Consider the following 14,616-nt stretch of genomic DNA (forward strand, 5'->3'; position numbering starts at 1 on the left):
TACTGCATCTGAACTACACCTAATTTCAGAGTCTAACAGCTCCTTGCTGAATCTGCTAACCCATTAATGAACAGCTAAGTAAAACTTCAAATTGCACTCTGGTTTTTAAAATAATTATCCTTGAAGAGTGTCAACAAAGAAAAAAAAAAGAAATCCAGTGCTATATTCTATGATACCACTGTACATTTACATATGAGCATACAAGTTTGCATCAAGTATGCCAATTCAAATTTCTTTGAAGTAAAAGGAAATAGACCCCACAACAACTCGTATTTTCACTGAAAAAACTGCTGTTACTGCTTTGTATAGTGAAACTTTAGTACCTTTAATGCACAATACTGATATCTTGTAATCTGGTGATTTCTGTCACTGTAACGGTCCAGTGGTGTGAACATAATACTGAAAGGTCCTGCCCATTGACTGAATAAGATGAACAGGTGATGCCTCAAGCTCTGCTGAGGGAAGAGAAATCTCCTGTGGTGAACTAAGTGAACAGAAATAGAAATAGAAATAGTTGTGATTTGTACATATTAAATACATATTAATGTGGCACAATGATGACATGATTTTCAAATTTCTACAAAAAGAGAAGGGATTTTATATGTTCAGCATACACTTACTCCAAAGTACCTAAGCTCCTTTAAAAAAATCCAACCAAGTGAGTAAGGTGCATCTTATTTCTAAAACCCTTCAGTTTTGAATTAATGTATAGTTATACAAACATGTACATTTGATTGTAGAAAAAAAGCATTTAAGGATCTAATTATAAAATCAGCATTTTTTACTGCCTTCTGCATTCCTTTCATGGCAAATATTTACTTGGTTTTTCCTATTCTTTAAATTTGAGCCTAAACAATACATGTGTCTCACTCTAATACAGTAATGGGTAGGGACAATAAATAAAAGAAACTTGGTGGCTCTTTGTTTATGACAAATATGTGGTATATATTCTGAACAGCAGAATTACCTGAGCAAATGAAAAAAAGCCTCAGACCTCGTCTTCCAGTAATTACATTCAGGCCTTTAAAGGAGAGGCTTTTTTTTGGTTTTTTTTTGCTAATGTAATTATGTTATATTTCTGAAGTGATATTGCAATATATAAAAAGCATGAAATCAATTGGATAAATCTTTGTGATACAGTTGGACTCAAGTAACATGGGATACTGTCTCAACCTCGGGCAAGGTTTTCACTGCATTTAATATTGCACATTGTCTGCACGTACTTGTATTTTTTAAGGTCTGTCTGAGTTTATGAAGAGTCTGGCAATCAAGTTAGGTGGGAGAAAATAATAAGAAGAAAACTGGAGCCCCTGGAGGTCACAGACAATTTCTTTGCTAGGCTTTTAAAGAGGTGATTCTTAGACATGACTATTACAAGCTTTGTCAAGCTTTATTGGTATTTTTATTTCAATCTTAGTAGACTTCTGAACACTTTCTTTTTCTACATTCCACTTTACATTCAATAATATGAAAATTCAAAAGCAGGGAAAAAAGCACAGACAAAAAAAAAGAAAAAAAAATTACTTTTCCAATATTTATATTAAATGCATAATTTAGCTCCATACCTGGAACACACTGTATCAAGTTGGCAATCATTGCACTGAAATGTGCTCTCATATCCTTAAGGATCTCAACTTCTTTATCATTTTCAGCCTCCAAAAGCATGCGAGTCAGATCAACATACTCTAAGAACAAGGCTCCAAGGGCTAGTGTATCTCTTTCTAAGGCTCCATTTGTACTAGCGTAAAGGAAAGTTGCACATTAATATAGAATAACAGAGTAGTTATGCTACAGTTTTCTGCAGAAATGCATGCAAATCTCTCTCATATCTGATAGACCACACAATTCTTCAAAGAACATACTGACATAATCTCAGTGTGGCAAACACTGAAAATTGTTTCATGTAAAAAACCAGTACTTATGAAGAGTGATAGTCCTACCTGTCACTTATAACACCCGCATCAGCAAGGAGTTCAAAAATTCGCAGTAGCTGCAGTCTTAGTAGATCTCGTCGTTCTCGACGTTTCTTGTTCTTGGAATTTAAAATAACAACCATGTTTATATGCATAGGTGCACACATTAAAAACTACGAGCTTCAGAAATGCCAGTATCACAGTGAGATTTAAGAATTCCAGTTCAAGAATTTTCTTCACAAAGGAACCCAAATACTTTTGGAGATTGCACTATATCGTTGTGCTTATACATCAACAAGGAACTGAATATGATCAAATTTTTGTCTTTGTAAGTATTCTTGGAAAAAATATTAACAACTGCCTTAGTACTTATTGAAAATGTGGAAATGAAATAATGAAATACTGGATAAAAATAACTAATATTCAAGGTTCCTGTAGCAAAAACCCATGTTATCTTCAGGTAAAACGGATAGTAATTTTAGTTTAATGTCATTTAGTTTGGTTACTGAGGCACTTATAGTGCAGAATGTATATCCAGACCTAAGGAAGGTACCTTAGTGATTGGCCATTCCTGAACTTGGCAATGCTGCAGCACACCATCACTCACATTCAAGTGAGCTCCGAGCAGACACCACTCCAGCCCAGTACTGGGTGTGTTGACTGCAGGGGTCTTGCCCACAGTAATGAATCCCTCCCACAGAACAGGACTGCATGGTTGTTAACTGGCTCATTGTATCTCTCTGTCTTCCAGAAAGCTGTCCTTTCTGTCTTTCTTTCCTGGAAAGACGTGAATGCAACAAGGCCTGTTCTTTGCTGAAAGGCTAAATTGACTTGTTTGTATTCTGCATCAACCCTAAGCAAGAAAAACATGAGAAGGTAAAAAAGCTGTGTTGCACTCAAAGAAACAGGAAAAGCTCAGAGAAAATGCAGATTTTGCTCTTCAAAACTGAGCAATGCTAAAATCAAAGGCTTATCTCTTCTAGGACTCTGGCTCTTTCCATGGCTAGCAGTAGATGTGTGGGAGAACAAAATGATGCTTTGTCTGGTATTCTGACCCAGAATTGGCAGAATTGCAGCATCCCAGCCAAAGGTTTTATTCCAGTTATTATGCCATTTGACTTGAGCCCTGTTTTTCTCCTGTTACACCTTTAAGGCTCCAGGAAGCACATGTAGAGAAAAAAGCAGTTTTAATACAGTATTTACCAGACACAGCTGCCTCCTGCAGCAGTGTCAGAGGTGATCTGGCAAAGCTCCGTGCCAGCACCCACAGGGCGGATCTTGTGTAATGTCCATTTTGGTTTATCCCTGCAGCTCTTGGCCATGCTGGGAATTCTCCTCCTAGTCACAGCATATGTTCAAGGACATTGTTTCTGGTGCGTTGGACACCTGCCTACTGACATGGAGGCCTGCCATGATCCCTACAGCTACACAGCCCATACAGTCACTCCTGGGTTTCCAGGTGGCACTGCTTTGCAGGAAGGTGTCCCATTTATTCATATCAGGGAGAATACAGGAATTAAAATCACAGTCTCTCGTTCTCATACTCCTCTAGTGACAATTCCATGTGCTAAATTTGCTCTTGCTGCATACAGTAAACTTCTGAACTCTTGCAATTCCTTTCCTGAGGGTACACTGGATATGCATGTCTCCAGAAAAGGATTTTCAAGTCTAAGTTGTCTTAAATGGTGCACAGATAAAATGCAGAGGCAAGTGTCTGCACTAAGATGTATTACTCCACTTCTGCCCAGTATCAAAACAAGTGACCTTCAAATCAGTGACTTCATAGGGATGGAGCCACACAACAGAATCGAGGCGTGAAGAAATGCAGAATGGAAATGATTGTGGCTATTTACCAGACACAGAATTATTAAGAACTGTCCATGAGCCATCTCAGATTTCTATCTTGGAGCCAGATGGAATGGTCCAAAACTGAGTCAAGGAGGGACAACTGAGCAGAACTTGAGTCCAGTACTGAAGCTCTCCCTATGGCTTTTCAGTTTAGCTGCATAGACACATCCTGCTATGACACTGATACTTATGAGGCTACAGATTTTACCACCAGAGGTTTTTAAGAACACAGAATTCTCTCTTGTGTGGGTTGGAAGATCTGTTGGGAACCCTTCCAGCGCTACTTTCTCATCTAACTAAAGAGAGTACTATAATGAAGGTGAAAACTCTGATGAATTTGTCAGTTAACTGAACGTATTTGGAATGAATCCTGTGCCATGTGATCCAGGATGACCCTGCCTGAGCAGGGAGGTCGGACCACTTCGGTCTTTTCCAGTCATGCTGTGATTCTGTGACTCCATGAAGTTGAAATAGGTGACCCTGACTGCCCTGAAAATAAAAGCACATCTAAACACTGCTACAAAATGTGCTTGTAGCCCAGCTGTGTTAAAGCTTTTTTTTTTTCAGATACTTAAAGTGAATTTCCCATATAAGCAATTTCTGTATCAGGAGGTTCCATATTGGATGGGAAATTTTTCCTCAGAATGGAATTCTATATTGTACATTTCAGATCACTGATAGAATTTAAATTAAACTAGGCTTAAATTGAATTATTTTAAATTATGCAATTAATAAAATTCTTGCAAATGGAATTAATTTTCTAGTTAGTACAAAAGAATATATTTGTATTTCAAACAGACAGAATTATTATTTTTAAAATAATTTTTCATTAAAAAAGAATTAGTACATTTGATTTTTGCAACTAACCTCTGGTCTTCTTTCTAGGGCTTCTTTCATTAGTGGGTGGAGTTCTTCCACTAATTCCCTAAATCAAAAAAACATAAATACTTCTAAACAAAATCTAATGTCATTTGAAAAGCATAAATATTTTATCCAACATATAAAAACAGAGATCTAAAATACAAGTAAAATTTTAAATATATATTTAAGTTACAACAAAAATAAAACACTTGTATTATAGGCAAATAACTGAGAATATGATAAGTGGAGAAGTACCTGAAAACAAGGGAATTTGTTCTTCCAAATCCTAATACAAGTGATTCTGTTATTTCTATGCTTTCAAGTCTCATCAAAGGAACTAGTTGCTTTAGTAAGACTCCAACAGATGGAGTTCCAATAGCCTAAAATATATTAAAATATTGTTGAATTTGTCAGGATATCAATATTAAGTAAACACAATTTATTATTTTTTACAAACAAACATTGTCTGAGAATCAATACATATTTTAAAAACATGCTGGAATGATTTTACTATTATAGATATCTATCCACCAGTCTAACTGGATGCTTGCTACCAGATAATCATCTCAATAATACCTAACAATAAATACATCTGGGAAATCTCTTTGCTTTAGTACAGATTATTGCAATTTACTTTATTTGTTGCTTCATTAAAATATTCCAGTAATTGCATTTGTGGAGCTACTGCTCCTCTCAGGTTGCTACTACTTGGAAGTGTATTTTATATATTATTGCTTCTGACAGGCATATATCCAACAGGAATACAATTTGCATTTGGAAATCTGCTTTGTTTCCTAATGTTTTAAATTTATGAATTGGAGTGCTCTACAAAGAAATAAAGGGGATGACAAACCAAAGTTAACTTCAAAACACATGTTCAGACGTTCTATATTTTGAATGCACATCACCCAGAACGCAAAAAAAAAAGCAATATATTGAAAACAACATGGCTCTTGCCAAATATTTATCAACACATCATATCATACAGATGTTTTAATTGTTAATTATGTGTGTTATGTAGTTTGCATATATCAAAATATTCCCTAACTGAAATATTTTCATCAGGATACGGTTTTGTATGTAGATGCAGCTTAAAATTCTCCTAAAGAAATAGTTTACTTGTAACAGGTTGCATCACCTTATTGTCGTAGTTCATGGTTCCATCAGGAGTGGTAGCCATGATCTCTGGTGTTGAAGCACGCAGGTGTCCTGGGCTCATAATACTGGGCTTTGCTACTCCAAAACACAGAATAAGGTAGTTTCTCCACAAAGTAACATAGTTGTCCCCACTGCTTGCTGTGCTTGTTTTCTTTGCATTAACAGGAATACTAGAATTTAAAAATTAATCATAATTCTTAAAACGATCTTCCAGTCTTGATTATAAGTACCAAAGTCTTAATTACAGTATTTTAAAACATTTTAAGAGGGAATAAATCATGCTCTGTATCTACCAGCTGCAAGTCAACATGGCATGACACACAGGAAAAATCAACGAAGGTAGAAAATGGGAGTTTTCCACCTTATGAGTTGCAATTATGAAACTCAAACCTGTGTGGCACCAATTTCTGTGTGACACCTTGCAGGATGTGTGGACTGATACTCAAACACGAGACCAAAGCAAGGTTTACATTAACATCACAGAGCTCATACAAAAGAAAGTGAAATGCAGATTGCCACTTACTTTGGATCCACAAGAGGCATTATCAGCTGTAGCCTCGTGAAGGCGTATGGCCAAGCATAGCTGAGTGCTGTAGGACAGTGCTTTGGGAGATTCTCCTGCCTAAGAAAACTGAAGAGGCAGAGAACCCACGGGTCTTTAACGGACTGTGCAAAAATCCAGACGTGGGAAGGACTTTTCACATCGTAATGGCTATTCACTAGGACAGCATTCCACTCCACCAGCCACTGCAAATCCACGCTGTGTGTTAACGGGATTGTTGTCTGTGGAGAGAAAAGATAAATTAACACTCTTTGGTGTGCTAGTCAGAAACCAGGCACAGAGGCAACACATTTGCTTTGCTTTATTATTAATGAACAGAATGAAAGCACAAAATTCAAACCTTGGCCTCTAAAAACTGCAACACCCAAACCCAGGTGCTGCTATTTCAGACAAATTTCCTAATTCCTGTATTATGAAGTCAGAATGTCTCTTTCTTGTTCAGTTTCTGTTTCCAGATGCACAGGGGCCCAACCTCCCCACTAGTTTAATGTCCCCTTCTGTGCTGGTTTTGGCTGGGGTAGAGTTTATTTTCTTCATAGTGACTGGTATGGGGCTGTGTTTTGATTTATGCTGAGCACAGGGCTGATAACACAGAGATGTTTTTGTTATTGCTGAGCAGGACATGCACAGAGCCAAGGCCTTTTCTGCTTCTTGTACAGCCACATTGGTGAGGATGATGGGGGATCTTGGGAGGCTAGGAGGAGACACAGGCAGGACAGGTGACCCCACCTTACCAAAGGGAGATTCCAGACCATATGACATCATTCTCAGTGTATAAAGTGGGGGAAGAAGAAGGAAGAGGGACGTTTGGAGTGAAGACATTTGGCTTCTCAAGTCACTGCTACACGTGATGGGGCCCTGCTCTCCTGGAAATGGCTGAACACCTGCCTGCCCATGGGAACTGGTGAATTAATTGCTTGTTTTGCTTTGCTTGTGTGCATGGCTTGTGCTTTCCCAGTAAAACAGTCTGTATGTCAACCCCCAAGTTCTCCAGCTTTGACCCTTCTGATTCTCTCCTGGATCCCACTGGGGGGAAGTGAGTGAGCAGTTGTGTGAGGCTTGACTACTGGCTGGAGTTACTTTTTTAAGCACACAATATGTGGCTCAAACCTACAACCCTGGAAAGGGCACTCAATGTGGACAGGAACATTTGTTACTTTAAACTCAATTAGGTGGAAAACTGTCCCAAACTGATTGTTCCTGCCCTCTGGAAATGAGCCTCTCACTAATCACTAGGACAGCATGCAAAATCAGTTGCCTTATGTATCAGTTCTTCTACTGACAGTTTTTTATTTAAAATGCTCAATCTCTGCTTCCTCTGATGCATGTCAGACACATCAGACCCCTGAGAGAGCAAAAGGAGAGATTCACCCCTGCTGTGAATTACTCTGGAGCTTATGCTACAGAGAACACAGAATTCCGCTCAGGTATGCAGACAGGGCCACTTCCTGAGGACACAAGGGAGCTAAAGCTGATTCCCTTCTCAAACACATGATAGCAGTGAGTGCCTCCAGCATTAGGTGGTGCTAGCGATAAGACTTTCTCAACTGTTCTTTTTTTCTGTATGCAGTATCTTCCATATTCATAGTACCATCACTTTCATGGAACAGATTGTCTGGGACATTGTGGAGCCTTGGAGCTCTTGGGTAGATGGCTGGAGCCTTAAAGGTGTATGATTTCTTTAATTTTTAGCAGTATTATTTTTAGTATTTCATGTCTAATATTTGTTACGCAAACACGAGCAGTAACAGTAAAGTAGTACTTACTGAATCTGAAACAGCCACATGAATAAAGCTTTCAAGAATAGAAGAACTCAACTGATCCATGACATCAATCATAGGTCTGTCATCATCCTGAATAACACAGAGAACACAAGTTTACTGCTCTCCTGACCAAATTATTTCCCTTCTTATGTTTCTGGGATATGCAACAGAAACATCTGAAAATTATGACATGATTCTGAAGCATCTAAAAATATTCATTGTTAACTATGGGTACATTTTGTCTTTTCCAAATTAATCTCGGAACTAGGTCCAAGCTGTGGTTTGAAATGAAGTTAATTTGTGGCTATAGCTCACTGCTTAGTGAACAAAAGCCCATATCAGAAAATCCCAAAAGACTCTGGATAGCTAGTATCAAAAGACTGAAAAATTAGCTTACTGTTTATTGAAGCATTCCTTCGCCATGAAAACACATATTTGTGTTCTTAGGCATTTAGATGGCTCGATGAGCTGTGACCACCAGTACACAACATGACTCTCCATATTTCTGTACCCATAAAAAAGACTTAGAGGTCTTTACTATAGAAGGAAAATATATGTTAATGATCTTAAAGGTGTCTTATGCTGTGGGTTTTTTCACCCACAATGGTATGGCACAGGAATGGGTTTTAATTCCAATATAAATTTATAATCTTGACAATACAAAAATGGCCCATGCAGTAGAAAAGGTTTTTACATTCACATCATTCCAAGAGAAAATAGAAGTTGCTGTACATTTCCCTTCATATTCTTACATAGGGCATTTGCCATTCATGTTACCTTGTTGAGTCAACAGAAAGGTTTGCAGTGTTAAGGCAAATAGAAACAGTAAGCTGAGATCAAATGTTTTTTTATAAACTAACTGCATACCTGCTACACTGCAGCAATTACGTTAAAAGCAACTGTAATAGCAGATTTGAGCTTCATCTTCGGGAAATTTTAACTCAAAGTTTCAGAAGAGAAAAATCCTACCTCTGCCTGGCCAAGGGCCAAGAATAAGGAACGAATTTCTCGGAGGATTAAAACAGCCAATTTCCGCGTCGCCACCTGGAAACTGCACAGCAAAACCAGTGCAAAGCCTTCGACTGCATGCAGGACGTTGGAATAGGGGCTCCTTTCAGACTGCATCCTGTGGCTGGATCCGTTTGGTATCAACTGTAGAACAGTGCAAGGGGGCGGGGGGGGGAAATGGAGAGGTGGTGTTTGCTAACCAGTTCTCCAAGAAATATCCATTAACTAGGACATATAAAGAGTCAAAATGCAGAGGCCACGTACATGCCAGACTGGGAAACTTGACATATTCTCTCAAAAAATGAAATTTCATTGATTTTTTGTTCCACAAAAGCAATGTATGAGCAGAGTCCTTTGAACAAATCCTTTCTTATTATTTTCAATTAACCTACCCACTTTTTCCCACCCTCCACTAAAAAATGAATGAATGAATCAGTCAGATGGTGAACACCACACTTTTTCTACTCCAGATAGCATGTCCTCTGGTCCTTCTTTGGTCCTGTAGCAGCCAACACCTTAGGTAGGTGGCCTCTAGAACCCAACCCCACTAGTAAAGTGTAACAATATTTAATGAAAAGTATGTGAGAACTCTCTTTTCTACATTTGTATGTGCTCCTGTTATTACCTATTAATTAATGGTCCTCTGTGATATGAAACACACATCTTGTTTGCCCAAAGGAAAACATACTCCGTGTGATTAGTCTAGAAGACTAGAAGCCTAAAAATCAGTTCTCATAATGAAAATATCTGTGGGACAGTGCAGATGGGAGAAGCAGGAGAAAAGCTGTTCAGTTCCCAGAAATGTTTGTAACACATGGAGACAGCAGGCTACGGTAACAATCAGGTTTTTTGATGTTTCTGAATCAACCAAGGGAAAAGAAGATCCACTTCACTCTTCACAGCATTCCCACTAGCATTATCAATCTGTTTCAGCCCTGGGAAAATGTCCTTCTGCCACATCTACATACACATATTTCCCTTTATATGCTTTTGTTGATGTGCATATTTCAGTTTGACATGCATTCTCTTATGTTGCTCAACAACAACATCTGCTGTATTACACAAGGACATGGCTGTCCTCAAAAGACACGTGAACTAATTACCTAAAAAAAAATTTTCCATAGTGAATTCTTCTCAGGTGAGTAAATACAAAACACACAAACCACAGCACTATCAAGGAACATAATTTCTGCTTTCAATTAGTAAAAATGTTAGGACACAGATCTCTTGATTCCATACCTCTGCAGATCTGGTTTTGGCCTGCTCAGAAGCTTTTCCTGGAGTGTGTATGACAAGCTTCCATTGCGTAAGCAACTGTAGCAGCAACTTCAGTGAAGTATCAAGAAGGGTATGATGCATATCATTCACTTCACGTAGCAGAAAATTAGTGAAACCAAAGAGTACATCCTCCCGCCAGTCAACAAAGTCAACAAGTAGGCCCTGGAGAGAATTCTGTGCAATGTGTCGAAGTTCATCATCCATATGGATGGACAGCCTGTAAGTAAAAGTAAATGTCAGATAATAAAAGATATGAGGAATGTTTGTCACTACATGAAAGTGATGGAAAATTCCCGCTGACAATGGTGGACGATGCTATCATGGTTTCATTATTGCTGACCACAATAAACATCCTTGATCTGTTTTTTATATTGTAATTCTTGCTACAGCAGAAGATATTCATGGATCAAAAAGAAGTGTGCTCCCCTCCTAAAACAGGGTATCTCTAAAGTACATAATTTGGCAACTTTTCTCAAACTCAGTATATTTTTTATTTATTCATAACTCAGTGACTTCCATGTAGGTATGATAATAAAAGGCTTAGAAATAAATACATAATTTCAGAATTCATGCATTTATTTTTTAACATGAAATATAAAAATAAAAGAGTCACAACAGGTCAGCTAACAGTTAAAACAAATCTTTAGCCAAGATGCAAATCTTGACAATTAATGAAAGCAAATCTTCAAAAGAATTAAAATTAGGCCTTTGAATTAAAAATTGCTTTATGTTTTAAATAACTTAGGATGAGGAAGTGCAGAAAACAGCCTCAAGACTTTCTATACTTTTAGAAACACACTGAACACCCTCAAAGTCTTTCTGAAAGATAGTGACATTTCAGATCCCATTTTCAAATTTTATTTTCTTCTTTATTTGCATCATGTTGAAGTCCTCAACATAAAAAAAATTACACTTTCTTTTGACACAGAAATCATCAAACCAATTCTGTGTTAGAAGTTGGCAGAATAAAGTAAATTCAGATTAGTGTGTTCTGCAATTTTTGGTTCATTGCCTTTTATGATGTATTTTGTTTTAATTACCCATGAGACTGTAATTTTCTGTAGTGTGTTAGAACTCATTTTCAAAGTATTTTATCTACATTTAATCTACACAGTTGAAAAGAAGGACTCATTATAATGAAATGGACAGAAAGCTAGGAGAAAAAACCCCAAAATAGCAAATGGAGTGGAACCAAAGTCCATTCAGTTGGAAGCGTATGATGAGATGTGGTTCATAAAAAATCTGGTTCATTATAGCTGCCTAATTTGGAGGCAGGGGACATTTTATTTAAGCGAAAAGAAAACAACTGCCATGAAAATTCACCCCTGGTGAGTATGACTCCAAAAATAACTGTTATGCTTTAATAAGCATGTGACTTTCTATATTTATTTAGAAACACAGTATTTTGTTGGGATAAGAAACAATCATTTTTGTCTCCCTTTTGAAATGCCAAAACCAGATAAACAAGCAAAACCTTCCGAGACCACAATTAAGTCACCCATGAAATGACATTCACAATGACACAAAGCAATAACAGAGAAGAGGATACAAAAGACATCTCCTAAGCCCAAGTTACTGCCCAGTGGCACTATCTAACAAAATGAAATTCAAATTGAGCTTAAGAATGCATCTCTGTACTACCACTGTATGACAGGCAGCGCAGGAAGCAAGTACAAGTTTGTTTGCACTTTAGTCAGTTAAATTTAAGACCTGCTAGGGAATTTGTAATGAATGGTTGCAGTGGGCAGAGAAAGGGCAAAAGGTACAGTGTATACTTGACATCTGCTTCATGGTTTATAATTTGAATGCAGCTGTCCTGAAAAAAAAGTCTAGCTGCTGACTTACAGACTCCTTCTGAAAACCATCAAAAGACAGATCTGTTTTGAGCATGAAAAACTCAAACCAAACTGTGAATACAAGAACCAATTAACTCAAAGACGTAACTTTATCTCTTGTGAAAAGAAAATATTTAACAGCTTTCCATCTCAACAGCACAGGCTCCTGGAAATCCCTGGCAGAACAGCTTCTAGGGCTCTTTTAAAAACCAGGGAGAAACTGAAATCTTACCTCTTCTTAGTTTCTTATCCCTGTATTGAGTCTAGTTTCTGACCCAGAACACACAGTATTGTAATGCAGTGTTCTCTAGAACTGCAGATGCTTACCTTCTGGGCCTACACTTTCAAATTGGGAGAAGTAGTCAGTCTGGTCTCAAATAAACAGTATTTTTATGGGACAGTATACAGAATGTAGAAACAGCTCTGGTGCTGATGCATTCTGGTGATTAACATGAAGTCTTGGCCAGGTATTAATTCTTTAAACAGTTAATTACTTTCTTCCCTGAAGGTATATTTTTGAAGACAGTTTTCAGTTCATGCTTTCCTAGGCTAAATAGACTTAATTTTTTCAATTAATTTATCTTTTTTCCCCTTGTTCTCTGGTCAGTCTAGTCTCTTCTTCAACTACAGTGTCCCAGCTTGCATGCTGTTCTCCAAATCAGGCATCCTTGATATTGATTAGACCAGAAGAAATTTTTGAAAACCTTCTAGACCTATACATGTGAATAAGGTTTGTCTTTTCATAGGAACATCACTTCTTTGTATCTGTTCAGTTTGTGATCCTGCTTTGCAATATTGAGACCCTACCCAGTTGTTTCAACACTATTCTATATGTCTTCTGAACCATAAACTGCTTGTTAATTGCTTTCCAACCTATTATGTACCTACCTATTTTACCTAATTTGTGATCCCCTTGCTCATACTCAGGAATATGACTTAAAACACTGCCAATGTCTAAAGAATGCTGTAGCATGACTACACGTAGGAGAGGAGAACAGATTTCCAAAGTTTGCCTTCTTGGGGAAAGGCGGAGCATGTAATTGCTTCTGAAGTTGCTCTAGAGAAGCTTCCCTCAGCTCCTCTTGACATCTCACTTCTTTTCACATTCAGAGTCAGATAACTCAGCAAACCTATGGCTTGCACTGTCCCAGCAGGGCAATTACCCAAGAAATACTTAAAATCACAGCTGACCTTTTCTGAATGAAGTTTGATGACTGAATAAAGGTAGACCAGTGGTTATATTGACAGTTGTGAGACTTAAGGAGGGTAGCATTAATTTATAAAGCAATGCACACTGGTGTCCAAATTTTCTTAAGAGTAGTGGCAGGTCTGACCTGGACAATCCTGTGATTGAAGAACTGTGACCTGAATAGATACGTGCTTTATACCAGCTCAGTTAAGGCCATTAATCAGGATAGAACTCCAGTTAAAAGATTGGATTAAAGGAAAACATGTCCTTTTAAATTTACCTTAAGCAGAATTGATGCAACTGTTTAATAAGGTATCTGTATAATTTAATAATGCAATGATTTAAAACAACCTATAGGTGATTTATAGCAGACAACGTGCACACAAGGAAATCAAACTGGCCATTCACTACAGCACACTTACTGCTGGCTGATAATCTGGCTTGTTTGGCTGTCTGCACTCTCCACTACTACCGGAATCAATTGTTTTAGCACATCACTGGGAGTTAGTTGTTCATAGAACAGAAAAAACTGGTTTTGTATCTAGGCTTCTGGTTCCCACATCTGCCAGTCTCACATCTGTGATGTCTGAAGAGCAAGAACAGGGTGGCTTTGCCACAGTTACCTGAGAGCAATATGCTGCAAAGCCATCTTGGTTCAATTTAATATCATAATCCACTTACATAAAGAACACAAGCTGAAACCTTGGTCCTGGATACTTGAACTGAAATATAACAGACTTGTCTGTATTGACTGGCACCTTTTATCACAATTATTTGCCACAAGTCCTGAAACCTAAGTGGTGTAGAAGCCATGTGGTAGACTACCTTGTTGAGTGAAGTCTACTCAGACAAATTAAATGGAGAGATATAATATTTTTAAACTGGTATTTTTTTAATTTTATGCTAATAATAATGTAAAAAGGTTTTTGTAATATACTACGTCTAGCACATTCTATTTTAACAAAGAGACGTGGGAATCATAAACCAAAACTAAACCGGTATCTCCTTGTTTTTTCACTACACAGAAAAGATGCTTTCTCCTGTTAATCAGACTGCTGTGATAGTTAGAAAACAGTAACATGTTGTGACTTTCTTGAACAACAGCGAATATCATGTAACCTACATACTGAGGGAATGAGTTCTGGAGGACATACCAACTTTTTATTAAAATTATGAACCATAATAAAACCACAAAAACTGT

The 14,616-nt window shown here is 37.6% G+C and overlaps 1 protein-coding gene across 4 annotated transcripts in view; it reads right to left on the reverse strand.

Annotated features, from left to right (window-relative positions):
* Positions 1-14,616, reverse strand: part of FRY (FRY microtubule binding protein) — a 159,439-nt gene that overhangs the window by 69,858 nt on the left and 74,965 nt on the right. For all 4 annotated transcript variants that reach the window (XM_005426367.2, XM_031061396.1, XM_031061397.1 and 1 more), the window contains exons 18-27: positions 10,353-10,608; positions 9,075-9,257; positions 8,109-8,195; positions 6,304-6,563; positions 5,761-5,950; positions 4,878-5,002; positions 4,629-4,686; positions 1,941-2,032; positions 1,566-1,738; positions 324-484 (exon numbers count right to left, since the gene is read on the reverse strand). In XM_005426367.2, the coding sequence (XP_005426424.1) occupies positions 324-484; positions 1,566-1,738; positions 1,941-2,032; positions 4,629-4,686; positions 4,878-5,002; positions 5,761-5,950; positions 6,304-6,563; positions 8,109-8,195; positions 9,075-9,257; positions 10,353-10,608 (1,585 nt within the window). The remainder of the gene's footprint in view (positions 1-323; positions 485-1,565; positions 1,739-1,940; positions 2,033-4,628; positions 4,687-4,877; positions 5,003-5,760; positions 5,951-6,303; positions 6,564-8,108; positions 8,196-9,074; positions 9,258-10,352; positions 10,609-14,616) is intronic.

This window comes from Geospiza fortis, unplaced genomic scaffold (assembly GCF_000277835.1).
Source record: "Geospiza fortis unplaced genomic scaffold, GeoFor_1.0 scaffold181, whole genome shotgun sequence".
In the NCBI taxonomy this organism is placed as follows: domain Eukaryota; kingdom Metazoa; phylum Chordata; class Aves; order Passeriformes; family Thraupidae; genus Geospiza; species Geospiza fortis.